The 17408-nt window shown below is 37.5% G+C and overlaps 1 protein-coding gene across 1 annotated transcript; it reads left to right on the forward strand.

Annotated features, from left to right (window-relative positions):
- The first annotated feature begins 256 nt into the window (after nt 1-256).
- TTC38 (tetratricopeptide repeat domain 38) lies at nt 257-15895 on the forward strand. The gene is made up of 14 exons (XM_009879788.1): nt 257-268; nt 432-509; nt 979-1060; nt 1419-1590; nt 2579-2752; nt 4103-4178; nt 5338-5457; nt 8461-8520; nt 9637-9675; nt 10547-10628; nt 11555-11720; nt 14467-14626; nt 14908-14981; nt 15802-15895. Exons 1-14 carry the CDS (start codon nt 257-259, stop codon nt 15893-15895), a joined length of 1389 nt encoding a protein of 462 aa, XP_009878090.1.
- The last annotated feature ends 1513 nt before the right edge of the window (nt 15896-17408 follow it).

Here is a 17408-nt window from a genome sequence, read left to right on the forward strand (position 1 = left end):
TCAGGCTGTTTGGCCTACAAGTAACTTAAGGTATAGATTTCAGTTATAAAAAACAGGGGTTTATTTTACCATGTCTCTACTTCACGCAAGGTGTGTTGGCAGCAGGGAACTATCCAAAAGTTGAATTCTAATGAATTAAGAACGGGTGTCTCGTTATGAGATGCGTAATTGATCAAGATCTTCTATTACACTTTATATGTTGCTTCTTTATTTCCAATGTTAACTCCAATTTATTGAGTCTTCAGATGTAATTACAATGGCACAAAAGGTTTGTGTATCTGCTCACATTGTCCTTTCAGCTTTTCTCTTTTTTTAAAAAAAAAAAGCATAGTTGATGAAAATATCAGAACACCATCAATTTGAAAATCTGTTGGCTTAGTCTTGAAGATGACCATGTAAAATGAGAAGGTTTTTATTTGTTTGTTGTGCAGGCCTGGCAAGATGCTGGACTTGACCTGTCCACCACTAGCAATGAAGCCTGTAAACTATTTGATGCTGTACTGACGCAGGTATGACCAAAAAGTGTAAGAAAATGCAATTTGAAGGGATTTGTGCATGAAACAGTCACTGCTGTAGTTGATATTTAAATTTCTTACCAGCTGGGAGAGCCTCACAATCAGGCTGCTACAGGAGTTTAGCCATTAGCAGGCAGCAGAAAGCCCTTCGAAGCAGTGGGCTATGCTGGATGCTGCAGCTTTGGGGAAAACTTCAGCCAGTGTGCACATCCTGCTTGACATGGGAGAATCAACCAGTAGGCATAAACCACATAGAAATCCACAGTTATTAGTTCTACTGGTCAACAAACTACCTTAAAGAAAACAGTTTTTCTGTTTTCCTACTATGCTAACACTATCCAAATCCAAAGTTTGTCTTTTACTCATTTGTCGTGCTTACTTTTGGATTTTACACATGTGGGAGAACGAAAAGAAGCCCAATATTATCAGGGATTCCTCAACTCTCTGTCTGTCTCTCTTACAGTATGCAACCTGGGCCAATAATGACAGCCTTGGAGGTATTGAGGGGTGTCTCTCAAAGTTAAAAGCAGCAGATCCAAATTTTAGTAAGTATAACATTTAATTCTTTGCATGGAAAGTGCTGGATAATACTTTGTGTCTTGGTGTTTAATTTACTTTGTTTAGGCAAGTGGGAAGTGTTGGGATATAAAATTCTGTAAAAATTCTTCAGAGTCTAGAGCAGGCTGGGATGGGTTTGTGGGCTGGTTTGTTGTTTTTTTTTTTTTCAAGTCTTTTTAAATGGCTATCATGAAAAGCCTGTAAAAACTTTAGGCTTATGAGGCTTCCTGGACCCCTGTGAGTACAAGTCTTGTTTCAACCAACCAACCTGCCCTTCATGTTTACGTAGAGATGAATTACCTGCAATGCTGTGCAGCTCAAGTTGTAATGTGCTATTTTCTGTAGCAATGGGACATGTTATTGCTAATGGTTTGGAGCTGATTGGCACTGGAAGTTCAGTGCGGCTCAACAAAGAGCTGGACAGTGCGATGAGAACGATGATGATGCTTTCAAAATCACAGCCACTGACTGAACGGGAGAAGCTTCATGTCTCAGCGCTGGACATGTTTGCCAGTGGGTAAGTTCACTGTCATCCCATTTAAAGGACTGTGAAGAGTTTTAGCCACCACAGGGGGAAGAGATCGTTGGTAGTGGTATTGCCTGACATTAGCTGACATTTAGCAAAGGATCAGGGTGAGATGTCAGTCGTTGTTCTTGAATTTCTCTCGCCAAACTGTAAGTGCCAGCACCGTAGGAGGGGAAGTGCTCTGTTGCCACTGCTTCTTATCATTAAGCACTCAATGTTTTAAACCTGTCATAGATCCATCAGTGGAATATGTTGTTTAGAACTAGGAAAGTAAATATTTAACTACAGTAAGGCCCAATATAATATAACACAGACTTGGATCCACAGAAGCGAAGCTACAAACAGACTTTTCTTCTCGCTGTTGTCTCTCTGTATCAAAAACTATTTCCTCTGTAAAACAGGGAGATAGCAGAGAGTCAGAAGTGCTGTAGAGGCTTACTGTTCTGTTCAATATGATGAATTTATGTGCACTGTAGAAGGTATGGCCTAATGATTCACTTAGATCATTTGTTTGTCGAACAAACGGATGAGCGTGGATTTGCCTCATGTAATTCTTAGCAAAGGTAAAGAGGAAGCTACTGAAGCCCTGTTACTATGGGTTTGATTCCCATTAGAGGAAGGGGAAGGCGTCTCTGCACATGTGAAGTTATATTAATTATGGTAGGTCTCTGTGAACACTGTTCAGCCCCATAGGAAAATCTTTAAATTTATGCATTAAGCTCATTTTATTTTCCTGGTGTGTTACAGTGACTTGTTGTAACCCAAGGACATTGCTTTCAAAAGATTTCTCAGAAGGTGCTTGGTGAAGATGATGCCATTATTACTTCAAAAAAGACTAAGAAATTCCTTCAAGGAAAAAAACAAAGTCATTTGATGTTGAATTTTCTATTTTTCAGAATAGCATGAGTTTAGAGCTAGCAGTTCTACAGGCAGGTATGTGTACTATCTTTTAGCAATCAAATTAATTTTTTATTTCTAGCCAGCTTCCAAAAGCATGTGATCTGTGGGAACAGATTCTGCAGAGCCACCCAACTGACCTGCTAGCCCTCAGATTTTCCCAGGACACTTATTTCTACCTGGGATATCAAATACAGATGCGAGATTCTGTTGCTAGGGTTTATCCTTTCTGGACACCTGATATTCCACTAAGCAGGTGGGTCATGCTTCATTTCGAAAATTGCTCTTTATTTGGTGCACATGTACTTAGTGTTTTTAAAATTCAGACACATCTAAATAGCAGGATCTGTTGGAAACAAACATGCAGACAAAGTCAAGGGCCTAGAATTGAATCAAACCTGACTGCAGCTAGAACATCTCTCCTGCATCCCTGTTGACACTGTTATTGAGGTTTTTTTCCTAAGTGAGCTGTGGCTCAATTAGTAAACTTTTCTGTCAAATACGGCACATGGCATGTAACAAACTGGATAAAATCTTGTCCTCACTGAGGGTAGTGACAAAACTCCTTTGGGCTTTTATGGGTCTGGTTTTTCACTTGAGGCTCAGTGGAAGGAAGAAAGGAGTTGTAACAGGGAATACCAAATTGTATTTCTGATACAAAACTTTATGATATACCATAACACCAGGTGCAGCCAAGACTGACAGGAACGCAGAATTTTTTAAAAATTTCTTTAGGTCAATCCTGAAAGTTTTGGTTTCACAAAATTAATTCAGGCTATCTGAATCTATTGTGAACAGTGAATAGTTAATAAAAACTAACTTGGGATAATTTTTAAAATTTTTTAAGACCTGTTAAATTATTTGAAAGCTTTTAACTTTATATAAAAAATAACATTAAATAAGTCAAGACATACATTGAGAGATAGATGAATAGGTGATCCACAGGCAGCCATACCTTTTGGTGAAGAAATTTTTCCTAATATCCAATCTAAACCTCCCCTGGCGCAACTTGAGGCCATTTCCTCTTGTCTTATCAGTTGTTAAATATTTCTTAAAATGACTGCATCAGGTATGTGTAAGAGCATATAACATCCCTAATTTTCCTTTACATTGGGCATTTATGGCTTAATGGGGATGCTTTACAACCACTTTTAAAGGGCCATTTCACATGAAAGTGCTTGCCTATAGTTTTATGGGCACTGGAGCAAGTGCAGAAGGCTACACTTAGGTGTTGCTTTTGAGACATTGAGATAACTTTGGTGACAGTGCTGCCTTCTAGCATTCTAATTCTGCTTCTTGCAACTGTTATGGAGATCAGCAGATTGCTCTGTGCAACTCTTAATTCTAGCTTATCTAAAGATTTAATTCTCGGTTCTCAAAACACTGGTGGTGTGCATCTTGTTACTGTTTTCCATGGTGGTGTCTGTGGGTGTCTCATTTCCTGTGAGAACTAGCTAGTTGTTCTGTATTCTGCAAACTTGAATCCTCATTGTAACTTACATTGGAATGACTGTTTTGAGTTAAATGCGATTTCTTATAGGTTTTTCAGTCCTATCTTGAATCTAGTTCTAAATAGATGACGTACTGTTTTTGCCCTTTTGCTTAGCTATGTGAAGGGCTACTACTCTTTTGGACTCATGGAAACAAACTTTTTCGATCGTGCTGAGGAGCTTGCCCGTGAGGTAAACTGCCTGTTATTACTGCCAATAGGTTTTAGAATTCTTGAACCTGGTCCCTATATCTGGGTAGTGGTTTGCGCAAATGCCATGAACCAAATCTCTCCATCATCCCAGTTGTTAGTAGAAGTAGCAAAGAAGTAGCTCAACACAGAAATGCTGACAAAATTTCTTAAGAGACTACTGATAACTATTCCTTAGAAAGATTCCCACATCTATACCATACCATGCCAGTTTCATCCTGAGTGTATTTCCCTCACTTGCTTATGAGCAGGCCTTGTCAGATGGTGTCAAACCACCTGTATAAAATCTATGTATTATCCCATCTGCTGTTTCCCCCATGTGTAATTGGCTTTTTACTCCTATTAAAGAATGTTGGATTGGTTTAATGTAATCTGCTCTTGACAAACCATCCTGTTTGGCTTCCCTCTCCCTTTTTTCCCAGATGCTTCTTCCTTGATTATTGAACAATTAACTCCACAATGTTCCTGGGGATCAATTTTAGCTGGCCTGTTTCATTTTCATGAAGATAGTAATTGTACTTGACTTTCTCCAGTCCTCAGAATTATCCCTCTCCTCCAGGAGCCTTAGATATAATTAATTTCTAATGGGTGTTTTTGCCAAACTTCTGTTACATCAAATTGCTGAAAGTGACAATGAAGACTGAACATTAACACTTAACATTTACGAGGTCAATGGCTAACCTCGCAAAATGCCTAAAACCTAGTGGGTGGTGTTGGAGCAAGAAAGAGGGATTTGCTGAATGCTCAGAGCTGGCCATGTTCTTGTAGAAGAAATTATTACCTGCAAGGCATTATGTCATGGAATACATCATGCCTATGCATGCAGTTCCTTGATGGCTGATACTGATGCATGTCTGTGAAAAAAAACATCATTTGATAATCTTCATTAAAGCCTGCATTTTAAAGTGTTTTGCAGGTGTTCACCTCTGTGCAGTAGAAGCTGGGAAGTGAAGTCAGCCAATAAATATTTTCTTCCTTTTCTGTCCAAATCACTTGCTGGCTGTGGTTAGTTGGAATGGTACAGGGCTGTACTTAACGTGTAGCAAGTAAAAAGTAGTCTATTGTTTCTATATCAGCTGTGATAAATATTGTTATTTTAAAGTTTGCAATTTTCATCACGTTTTCCTTTTTTTCACTCATAGGCTTTGGCTATAAATCAGACAGATGCATGGTCTGTACATACTATAGCTCACATAAACGAAATGAAAGCAGAGGTGAAGAAAGGGTTAGAATTTATGAAGGAAACAGAAGCCAACTGGAAGGTAAGCATTCTTGTAGCATCTCTGAAAAAGCTCCTTCTATGTCTTCTTTATCTCCTCCAGCCAAATTCTTGATTCCTCTGCATGCAATTCCTTCCTATCTGCAGACATTGTTACAAGCAATACAAATTTTACGTATTAGAAGAAACTGTCACTTGAGGTGCTGTTACTATCCATGCTGCTTTGGAAGCAAGAGGCAGAAAAAATGGCATATTATGAGGGACATATACTGTAGAACACTTTAAGCCATTGTTACTGTGACTGCTGAGGTTACACGAGCACCAAACACGTCAGTAGGGTGGGATTCACACAGTCTGTACTCTCACACTGCCTTACTTTAGCTAGGAATGTTGTAATAAATACTGCTTTTCAAAGTGTGTGGTTTGTACGTGCATGTGCGCATACACACACAGGCACACCCACACCCTAGTTTCTTTCTCCTGGTGGAGCTGATTAGGTATTTTACATCTCGTGAAGACACGGCCATTGCAGACAGGTGAAACATCAAATGTGAAAATTGTGATTTATTGATGTATGATTTATATATATGTGATTTATTGTGTGGTTTATAAAACTAAAGTGGGCAGTGATGTTTTCACAAGCTTTTTGCTTAGACTGGGATGAGCGCTGAGCATCAGTTGAGTAACCTGGCTACACCTCTTCACGGGAACCTAAGATGATGTGTGAAATGACACAGTCAAATCAGAGGTTTTAGAAGACTTATAAAATATTTGTTTGCTTCTGGATAGGGAAGGATTTTTAGAGGTCAGCTGCAAATAAAAGTGAAATTAGGCTTTTGTCTCTTTTCTAGTGTACTGAAGTTGCTTTATATATCCAACAAATTTGAGTATCTCACTGAGTATTGAACAGCTTAATTAGTCAGTCGTATGAGCCTTTGCTATAATTTTTGTGTTGGACAGCATGTGTTTTCCCAGTTATTAAGTGTATCATATTCAGAGCAGAACGCTGAGAGGTCTGAATTTGTTAGAACCTGCAAGAGTCTATTTCAGGTCATCTGAGGTGACCATTCCACCTCACCCAAAGAGCAGGGCTGGATAATGGAGGCTAGAAGGATCATTTATTTTGCACCTGTTTTTTTTAAGTTAAGCATTTAGATACCAAGCTTGGAAGTGCAGGCAGAAAACCCTTGCTTGAGGTTCATATCTGTCACTTCTCAGAAAGCATTTTGTCCTTTGATCAATTAGTTTTAATGAAACAGTGATGCAGGGGGCTGACAGTTTGGGTGCTGCCTTAAAAACCCCCAATCACTGACTTTTGGATTGATTTTTGAACTCTTTCTTAAAATAGTTGCATGCCTCTGTCATAACCTTTATCCAACTAAAATATGGTAACGAAGTGCAAGCTCAGTAAGTAGAATTGTCCTATATACCTTCATGCCTGACTCACTATAGTTAAGGTTTTTAACAGCTGACATTATCAGAATTCTTTTGTGCAATATTTTTCATCTTAGCCATCATGAACACAGGGTGTTAAAATGTAAGGTAAAAAAAGCAGGGCTTTAATAAAGTTGCTTGTATTTTGCCCAGTGATTTGAAATTTTCAATTTGTATTTAATGACCAGCATTATCTATCTGTACTGCCACAGTATTTGGGCTCCTGTGTTGCTTTTAATTCATCTTTCTCCTTGCCAATAAGCATGGCAAAGATTTAGTACAGTTTTTCTTTACAGAGTACTTTATTTTTTTGTTTTTCCACCCTCCCCAAAAAATCAGATGCCGTTTGTCTTGTATGCATGTTTCAGAACAAAATCAAAAGGGGCAAATTATTTTACCGGAGGAGACCTCTCTGCCGGTGCTGTTTATTATTAAATCAGCATGGTTTTTCCTGTGAGCTGTTGGAATGAGTTCCCATAGCCTGCTTTTATATATTTCTTTAGTAACCTGCAACCCTACTTTTCCCTTAGCAATTTAATCTTATTCAGAACTCAAAAGCAGCAGCAGAAAAAGGGTCTTGTTTTTTATTCAGTGAGGTAATGCCATGTTCTTGTTTGTATGACGTTTGGAATGGTAGTATGTTGGTAAACTTAATATTATCAGGTTTGTGCCAAGCACATAACTACTTCAGTTGCTCAGGTTTGGTTTGTGATTTAATATCAAACAAGTAAAGATTACCAGAATGTTTATCTTAGCACCATAAAGTTTTGACGTTCACTGGGAACCTTTGTGCTTCCTGAAAGTGGGTGTTACAGTTGTCGACATTTTTCATGAAGATGCTTTTTCCACTTGTGAGGACATTAAGTTTAACTACAGGACTGGGAGAGAATGGGAGGAAAGGGATGAACCTTTCTGGTATTTCAGTATTCACCAAAGGATTATGGAATTATATTCCTGTTTGTCTATTTTCAATGCAGTCACAAAAGTGAACTGCAATGACATTGTCTTGAAGTGCAGGGTATTTGAAGTTCTGGTGCCAGCTGAAAAGGACAGTGCAAAGTTGGTACAGTCCAGCAAATACTCACCTGATCTAATGAACTGCCAGTGTGTTTGGTATCTAGTGCAGCTTCTGTAGTCCATGGTAAAACAGATGTTTCAGAAGTGATTCCTCTCTGTCTGAGCTGGATGTCTTTAAACAGGTGGGATGAATGGCCCACATAAGGTGGATATCTCTCTCCCCACTTGTTACTTTCGACAAGACACCTAAATTTTAGATGATACGACTCTTACTCTTGTTATAGATGCCATGTTTTTTTCCTGAGGAAAAAGAAGTGCTGCAGAAGGGTTAATTCTGAGACATCCAATTGAAATTCTTCTCTGGAAAATGATGTGGAAGAAACCTTGGTTTTGAGGTGTCTCCATGAATAGCTGCAAGGAGTAAATGAATCAATTGAGAAGATATCCTGGCCAACTTATTTAAAGTTCTTGTCTCTTCTGTCTCATGAAGTACTCAGTTTTGCTGAAGGAAGAAATAGAAATCTGACTAGATATGTTTAAATGGGAAGTTATTTTGTAAATAATATTTTCTCTACTTTTTTTTTTTTTTTTTCAGAACAGTGATATGGTTGCTTGCCATAATTACTGGCACTGGGCTTTATACTTTATTGAAAAGGTATGAGATACTTTCATATAGGTGTTTTATGGTCCAGATAGGTCATTCACCTAATGCTATTTAAAAGGCAGACCTAACATTTATAGGGTTTTTTCAGCTATTTAAAGAGGTGTTTTTATAAAATAGCACAAGGCCATTTTTACAAGCTAGTCCTTTATTACAGTTATTTTGAGAAGTTTTAATTATGTTAGTCAAAGTTCCAGGATCTTTGTTAGAATGTTGAAAATTTGCTATGACATTATTGCATGTTTGAAGATCAAGTAGTCTCAATAATTACACTTGGCACAGTTATTTGATAGAAAGATGAGCTTGGTTCTCTCATTTTCAGACAAAAATTAGACAAAATTCTCTTCAAATTCAATACTAATTTGCTGGCCCAAAAAATTGCCGACTATAAGAAAGAGGCAGTGAGCTCTAAATTTAGTCACTAATGTTATTAATTATTAATGTTACTAATTCTTATTATTGAAACACTTTAAAAATGGTTGCAATTTTACCCAATCTGTCAGATTGCATTGCAGAGTTTCCTTGGATTTAATAATGCTTAGCACTTGTGGGGTTCAATGCTGTAGGGAGACAAATGTGACATCATTGAGAAGGCAGTGTACTTGAAGACAGCAACTTACTTGTTTTCAGTATTATTAATATAGAAGGAGCATAATTCTCCATAGTAGTCTAAAAGCTTGTTTATTTTACCACCTTCTACCTGTACAACTTTTTTGTAGCCTGCTTAAAATTATTTTTCTTCTTACCTCCTTGCATACACTGTGGAATGCACTAATTTTTGCAAAAATCCCTGAAAGGAACATTAGAATGAGAAGTAATATACCTTGTCTTTCTCCTTCATGTGTAACTTACACCAGTATTGGTACCTATTATTAAACAAAACGTAAACATAATGATTATTTTGCCTAGTAAATCCTGGTTTATCTTAGGCTTCATTCTTTCTTTTAATACCTCAAGGTTTCTTTGACTCGGTTTGTTTTGATCAAGTCATGAGGCACTTGTGAAGTAACATTGACATCTATTAATTGTGTGTATGTCTTTGGTTACTACCAGTCACTTTCAGTTACTGTATCTGAATGTTAATCATACAGTTCTTGTTTGCTTTTACAGGGTGAATATGAAGCTGCTTTGACAATCTATGACAATCATGTGAGTACGGACCTTTTTTTCTTTACTGAGAACGTGCTTGATACCATGATACGTGCTTTCTTCCTTCTGTATGAATTGAAACCTATCATGGTGTGCCATATATATATTATTTTACATCTGTTGTTGCATTCTTTTAGGGAAACAATTTCTCAACTGGTAAATTGCCCTAAAGATTTGCGTGTTACATAGTTCAAGTGTTTCTTACACTTGTGCTTGAAGGGAGCTACAATGGCACTGTTGGTACTGTTTTCCATTCTGTCTGTGTTTCTTATTCATGCTCTGTAGGTCTAAATGCTCTTGCTGAAAAAAGTTTTTTAAAAGGATGTAAAATAATTTTCCTGTAAAGTCAAGTTACCTTTACAAAGAACTGATTTTGCATGTTAGCTACTAAGTCAACAAAAGCATCTTTTCATTCCTAGTTAAATTATTATAGTTCTGTAGTATCTGGATTTCAAAACAATCTTTGTAAATAAGCAATATCAAATTAGATAGGATAACGTATCTTTGTAAGGATTATACAAATACTGCAAGCAGTAAGAAAGCTGCTGAGCAGACTCCTATCTACTAACCTTGGAAAAGTGAAGCAGTATTTATGGCACTATTTTAGAAAAAATAAAATACCTCGGTGATTCTCTATACTAAAAGACTTTTACTTTGTAACAGGGAAAACAACACAAATGAAGCAATATCAGTGCTTGGCATTGCGAAGTGCTGTATTCAGGAAAGCTGCAATTAGGGCTATTGCAAAACACCTACTTTTGAATGAATAAAAAGATAAAATTAATTCTGTACTGTGAAAATAAGTTTGATTATCTGAATAAGTTCCCACTAGCACATCAGTTGGGCAGCTTATGAATATCTGTGATTACAGATTGCTCCCCAGTGTCTGTTGAGTGGAAGCATGCTGGATATAGTAGATAACTGTTCAATGCTCTACAGGCTTCATCTGGAAGGTAGGCTATCCACCTGCCATTCTTTTTTAAACCGTAATGGGAACACATTTTGCATCGCCCCTTCCCCTGCCTTGCATGTTGGAGAAGTATTTAAAGATAATTACAGAGCAAGCTTGGTCAGTGTTACAGAAGAAATCTACTGTTACAGAAGAAAATTCTCCTCTTGAGAAAAGCCTCAATGTAAAATTCCTAATAATGTGCATAACCTTTGTTCTTCCCAAGATTTATTTTTTTTTCCATGCCAGTGTGGTATTTCATTCAGCTCAAGCTAGCATAGGTCATATATTTCTCTTTTGACAAATTCACTTCTATTTTCCCTGGAGATTTGAGGCTGGACAATCAAGTATGTAAGATTCTAAAAAGCTGTAGAGCTTCCTTGAAGTAAATTTCAAGTTAGATACTTAACTATTGTGATACTGATTGAAATAACTAGTACATGGATATTAGCCTCTGACTTTTGTGTGCTCTCCTACATAAGTGGCATTTCTTCTTAACTTTTTAAAGCTAGTGTTTGCACACTAGAGTTCATGAAGAGGGGAGAATATTATTTTCACAGTACTCTGCTGAAACACTTAGGATGCATTGGATTTGTTTATGAAACCCATCTTGTCACTCTGTATCATTTGATTGCTACAGGTGGTTCCTTATGAACATCATCTCCAAGACGACATGAGTAATCTCATAATAAAGCCAGAACCTCACATAATGCAATTTAGAATATCAGTTATAAATTATGGACAGTCAATAAACTATTTGCCCAGATATGGCAGGCTGCAGCTGAGCATTACTCTATAAATTTTGCCACATCAGGGAGTGTTTTCTTGAATTTATTAGGAATGCTATTTATGCTGGGTGACTGAAAGTATATTGCAAAGTCATGCTTTTGTATGTGGCATTTTTATTGAGAAAAATATTTTTACTCTTAGGTGTAAAGCTTGGAGACAGGTGGAACGATGTTCTCAAGCTTACAAAGAAGCACACCAAAGATCACATTCTTCTGTTCAATGATGTGCACTTCTTGATGTCCTCACTTGGAGCCAAAGACCACAAAGCTACTGATGAGCTTTTAACAACTCTTCAGGAACTTGCCAAGTAAGCAAGTGGATTAAAGTATTGTATTCAATAAGTATTTTGTCTTCTGAACTTCAGGGTGATAATGTCTCTGGCTTGCAACATGTTCTTCTCTGCTTTAGCATGTCACTGGGACATGTCTGGTTTCGGTAGACCAATCTCCAGTTAGGAGACCCCTATAATTACTTATTTTTTGAATTGGTGTCTAGAGGGGCTTCTAAACTTCTTAAGCAGAAGTGTCTTATGTTTGAGGTCATGGACACTAACTGAACACTTGCTGTATGTTTTCCTTTTTGTGTGTTCATCCTAAGTTATCTTGCATACAATGAAGAATTTCACTTGTGTATTAGTAAGGGCATTCTACAATATATGTCAGGTATCTATGGTGGTTCTTTTTTGCTCTGGTTTAAAAGGTTCTTTAATAATAGAGCATTAGTTTGTAGTGATATCCTAATAGCTAGTTTGATGTGTTGTGAAGTACCTCTGCAGGAAAATGAAATTGAAGTTCTGCCAAAGTAATTCTGGAGAATATTTTGCTTTCAAATTCAATTATTTGCAAAATTTGAGTATTTAAATATTTCATCTAAACAATGTTTTTTTCATGTTCTCTTACATATTAAAAAACTCTAAATTGCCTTGATTTTTTCTGAAGGAGTTGATATATAGATGCTTTAAATGCAATTTCTTTCCCCCTACACCCTGTTTTTCCTCTGTTTCAGCATCTATTGCTTCCCTTGCCTTAAAAAAGAAGGAAGGAGAACCTGAAATTGTCACTAGTTGTTCCTAACTGTAATGCCCATCAATCAAAAATAATAAAAAATAACTGTAATTTTTAAGAGTACTTACAAAAACAAAAAACTGTGAAATCAAGCCTAACCATGTCTGATTTGAATAAAGTAGGAAATGGTGAATACATGTACGTATATATAAAACTGCACGTGCACACCACCTCAGGAAAGTTTTAATGAACATATGCTACTTATCCTTTCACCCAGTGCTTTCTTTTGCCTGTGTGTTCAGCCTTTTGTAGTAATTACGCTGTACGGTTTTTGCTGTAGCTGGAAGTGTTATAAAGCTTAATTTTATTATTTGAGAAAACAGACTGTAGGATGAAGGGATTATATTAATGATTGGCTTAATGGATTAATTTATGTGTAACATGAGTATGTAATAGCTAAATGATACCTAAGATGCATTTTGGATTTGTTTAAAAAAGTAGTTATAAAACTTTTGCACAAACAACAGTCATTCTTGGCTTTTCATTGCTATTTTTCCCTAGGCTTTGAAATTTAAAGTTGAGAAGAATTTTTTTTTTTAAAGTACTCCATGGCGCTCTCTGGTGGTTGCTATCACATGCTTATTTTCATGGATGGAAATGTTAGTTAACGCAGGGAATATATGTGTTGTTCTTCATGAGTGAATTCTTCAGATCAGTTGCAAGAGAAAGCAAAAACAAAAATCAGTCTTCCATCTCTATTTTCTCAGAGAGCTGGAATAAATGTTTAAATGAAGAATTGTTTTCATCATTTTCATCATTAACTATCTCAAACTGCATACTTAAAATGCATATCTGTTGTGCACTTCTAACTCTCCAGGATGCCATATTTTATTTAAGGAGTGATAAACTCATAGGGCAACACTGCATACTGGAAAAAACAACATTGACGTAGTGGAAGAAATGGGAAATGTGTAAATAATCAAGAAGGAGAGCACGGAGTATGCTCAGTGTTTGGTAAATTTAAGGTACTAGTGTGGGAGTGTTACTCTCAGCTGTTGTTGCAAGCACTCAAAACAGAAGCCAGTGACTAAGGTTCCTCAATGTTAAAGATTTAATTGCAAAATTTACAGAAAAATCTGTTCTAAACAACAGATGGAATTTATAGCATTGAACTTTGCACTGTACTCTCAGGAATGATTTATGTTGCTTGGGATAGAAAGCCCTCCTTTCCTCGTATTGCCAACCAACCTTTTGGCACTGAAATGGCACTACCTCCAAGACCTGTTTGCTGGAAGCTCCTTCTGTAGCTGTGGAAAACCACAATTCCACATTGTCCCATGCAGGTATTCGGGTATTGCCTATAGACCAAAGAGCTACAGTTTGATTACTTGTATTTTTACTTTTTTCTAATATTGGCAAGGATGCCTGCTAGAATGTATACTTTCTTCTTTCTTCTTCTCTTCCACCCTTAGATGAGTTAGGATACACGCACTAAAAAAAAAAAAAAAGAAGGGAACCTAAGAGCTGGCTGAAATCCATTGCTGTTTGTGGGCCTAAAAGCAGAAAAGCAGTCTGTCATGGTTAGAATAAAAGAGTAGACTTTGAGAACTAGCATTGGGAATACAGTTTATATGACAAAAAATGGTGAGGCACTGTGCTATGTGGTGAGCTGTTTGCAAGGGACTAATTGCCACTTTTGGCAGAGATGTCGATGGTCAAAGAACTAGCAGTAGGATGTTCTGGTGAGATCATGAGCTTGTGCAGTTTTCTTACTTTTTCTGGCCAAAACTGTGTATTGCAAAGGCAGGAGGGGTTATGCTTGTGCCTTTTGCAGATGCATCGAGAAGAATCAAAACATTGATTGATGAGTAACAAAAAAAGTGAAAGTAACATAATCACACCACAAGATATTATCTAAATGAAGTACCTTGAAACATCAGGCTTTGTACGGTAAAAAAAAATTCTATTGGCAGGCAATGACAGACTGGCACTGAAATATGCATATTTATAATTTGACTTATGGGAGTTAACTACTTTCTCGTTCTATAGAGCACCTTGTGAAGACCACGAGCTTTCCCTGGCTCCCAGTTTGGGGTTGCCACTGTGCCAGGCTTTCATAGAGTTTGAAAATGGAAATTGTGATAAAGCTGTAGACCTGCTCTACCCAATCCGTTATCAGCTAATCCAACTAGGAGGCAGTAATGCTCAGGTAAAGGACTTTTTGATACAACTTGATCTTCTTTCAGTAGCCTCGATTAGGCACTTACGTTATTAATGCTACTTCATTCTTAGAAAGGGAAAAGCTAAACTATACTTGTAACTGAATCCTGTTTGCAAACACGTATTAGCAGCATTAGGTATTTAAATTTTCTCATTAATATGTTTCCTTCCTCAGTGGTTTTAATTTTGATAAACAAGACGTTGTAACCAGCAATATTTTATAAGTTACTTATTACTTTGTATTTTAGCTGACTTTTTTTTTTTTTCCAGAGAGACGTTTTCAGCCAGTTATTGATTCATGCTGCTTTAAATTCTAAATCACAAGCCAAACGAAACCTTGCAAGGTGAGTATTTTTCCTGATAAATACTTGTGGAAGTAGTACTGCTATTAAAGTTAAGAAGTAGCGAGTATACTCAAACCACTAAATTAAGGCTAAAATTATGTGCAAACATTTGTGTTAAATGTAGCAATATTTAACTAGGATAAAAAGTAAAATAACTTCCAGTTCCACAAGTACACTCTTGCAGTCTGGGTGAATGATCTGTATTTGTTCAAGGGCAGTTGATTTTCAGATGGTTCTGTCTTAAAATGTGGCCTCCTGCTTGTTCATCAGTGTACTTAAGGGACTGCTAAATGTCTGTGAACTGCTGAAAAATCAAATATGTCCTAATGATGACATCTGCTTTGTTGGGAAATAAGATGTACAGAGCCTGATATGTGAGCTTGCCTTAGTACAAAGCAAAAGAGCCTTGTTTGGTAGAAATCGTAGATGTTGCTGACCTATATTGAGTTCTGTTGAAATATATTGACTGAGCCTCTCTGCGCACTCTGAAGAATGTATCCTGGGGACAATACAAAGCCTTGCCTGTTCACCTCCTGAGGTGTCTTTGAAATATATAAAAATTAGATAAAATAACAGGATTATTCTTCTGTGTACTCTGATCTCTGCGTGCTCATGTTCAGTCTCTATAAGTGCCGAAAAGAATGCTGTTCTACCTAAACTTACTGCCAAGGCCAAATTAGGGAAATCTGCACCTCAAGAGCAGGTCTTTAGGTACTGTTTTCCTCTTCTTACAAGAATACTGCTGGTGATCTTAGGGGAAAACTGATATTGTACTCATGAACCCCTTCCCATTTCTCTCCTACCTCTCCTCTTTTCTCAGGTGCCTCCTGAGAGAACGTGATGTGATGAGACCAAAGTCACCAATGACAGAGCGACTTATTAGGAAGGCGGCAGCTGTTCATTCAATGGCATAAGTCTTTCCTCTCTGCTTCAGCTGAAATAGCAATAAGCTTACCAATCAAAGTCTGGCTTCAGGGAGTGGAGGGGTGCTATGCTGTAAACCATGCTAAAGATTCACAGTAGGTAAGAGCAACCTGTGAATCAGAGATATGATGATGATTTCCTTAAGAAAAAATATATACAGCTGTTGTGTTTCAGGAGGTATCTTAAATGATTCCACAAGGAAAGAAGAAGATAAAGAAGATAACTTGCTGATAATGCACAGCTTTCGGAAGCATCCTGGGACACTGCTTTTCTGGTACATTTTCCGAAAGTTCCCACTGACCCTGATTATATACACTAGAGTAACAGTGCCTGGATTTCAGTCATTCATTGGCCTGCCTTGTTACTTTGTTAATATGTTAAATAATCAGTAAACTTGCTTAGGTAATTCAAATGGATATTTTAAATATAGCTAATGGGAAAGTATGGGGCTAGAGCAAATACAGGCATAAACTGCATTCCATATCAAGCTTCCAGGCCATTCAGGCATGAGTGTCAGACTCTGGCATTACAGATCTGTCTGCATTCAGGATCTCATAAAATGTTAAACTTTTTCCTTTCAATATAGCACCTCAGAGCTTTCAGAAATTACTATGTGAATGAAACCAGACAAGAGGGACAACAGCTGACTATGACTATTCTAACATGGGTACTCCTTTGGCACTTTTAAATCTTTCAGAAGAAAAGAAAAAGCTTGGATTTCAGCTAAAACAGTACAGTTCTGAATAGTAGTTTGGACTGGCATCTTTATGCTTACCTGAGCTTTTCTCTGAATAGTAGTTTGGCATCTTTATGCTTACCTGAGCTTTTGGAAAGTCAGGCCTTACTACCATCTCAATATCACGAGTCCCTACATGCTAGAAAAGTAGATTTTAAAACTGATGTTAAAGCGTGCACTTTATAGAGGTATCTCAGAACAGGTGAAGACTGGAAGGGAGCTTCCACCATAGAAAGAGAGCTAAGGGAAACTGGCACAAAACTTTATCCAAGCACAAGTGATGTAACAAGCGTTGGTGCTGCAAATGAGGCATGTTATGAGCCATGTACCTCTGTGAAGTTCTGGTGCCTCTGGATTCCTGCAGCGTAGCAGAGCTAACAGATTGTCTTGCAACAGTAATCCAGAAATCCCTAATGAAGGGAAATATGATATTTCAAACCAAAACTGAACTAATGCCTCCTCTTCTTCCCAAATGGAAATGCCACAGTCTTTAACTGCCCAAACTCTGGCTTTGGTATCACAGCTGCAAGTTCTCCTGGACACACACATGCCCGTCCCCTCCTTCCTGTCCAGCTCGGGCTCTTCCCTATGTCCCACAGCAGCCCCATCCCACATACAGTTTCCTTTTGACCTAAAAAAGCACTTTGATAGCTGGCCCTGCACTGTCCCTGGAGTTCTGCATAGAGGAATAAGACGTGGAAGTGCCTTGCTCCACCTTTCTTTCCACAGCCCTCCCTTGAGGAAAAAATAGTTTAATTTGAAATCAA

Source organism: Charadrius vociferus, unplaced genomic scaffold (assembly GCF_000708025.1).
Source record: "Charadrius vociferus isolate BGI_N301 unplaced genomic scaffold, ASM70802v2 scaffold90, whole genome shotgun sequence".
Taxonomy (NCBI): Eukaryota; Metazoa; Chordata; class Aves; order Charadriiformes; family Charadriidae; genus Charadrius; species Charadrius vociferus.

What these genes read in the sequence shown, in the direction of transcription:
- TTC38 (XM_009879788.1), top strand. An exon ending in CCTGATATTCCACTAAGCAG is followed by an intron (nt 2,753 to 4,102) that starts GTGGGTCATGCT and finishes CCTTTTGCTTAG; the next exon opens with CTATGTGAAGGGCTACTACT. An exon ending in CTGAGGAGCTTGCCCGTGAG is followed by an intron (nt 4,179 to 5,337) that starts GTAAACTGCCTG and finishes TTTCACTCATAG; the next exon opens with GCTTTGGCTATAAATCAGAC.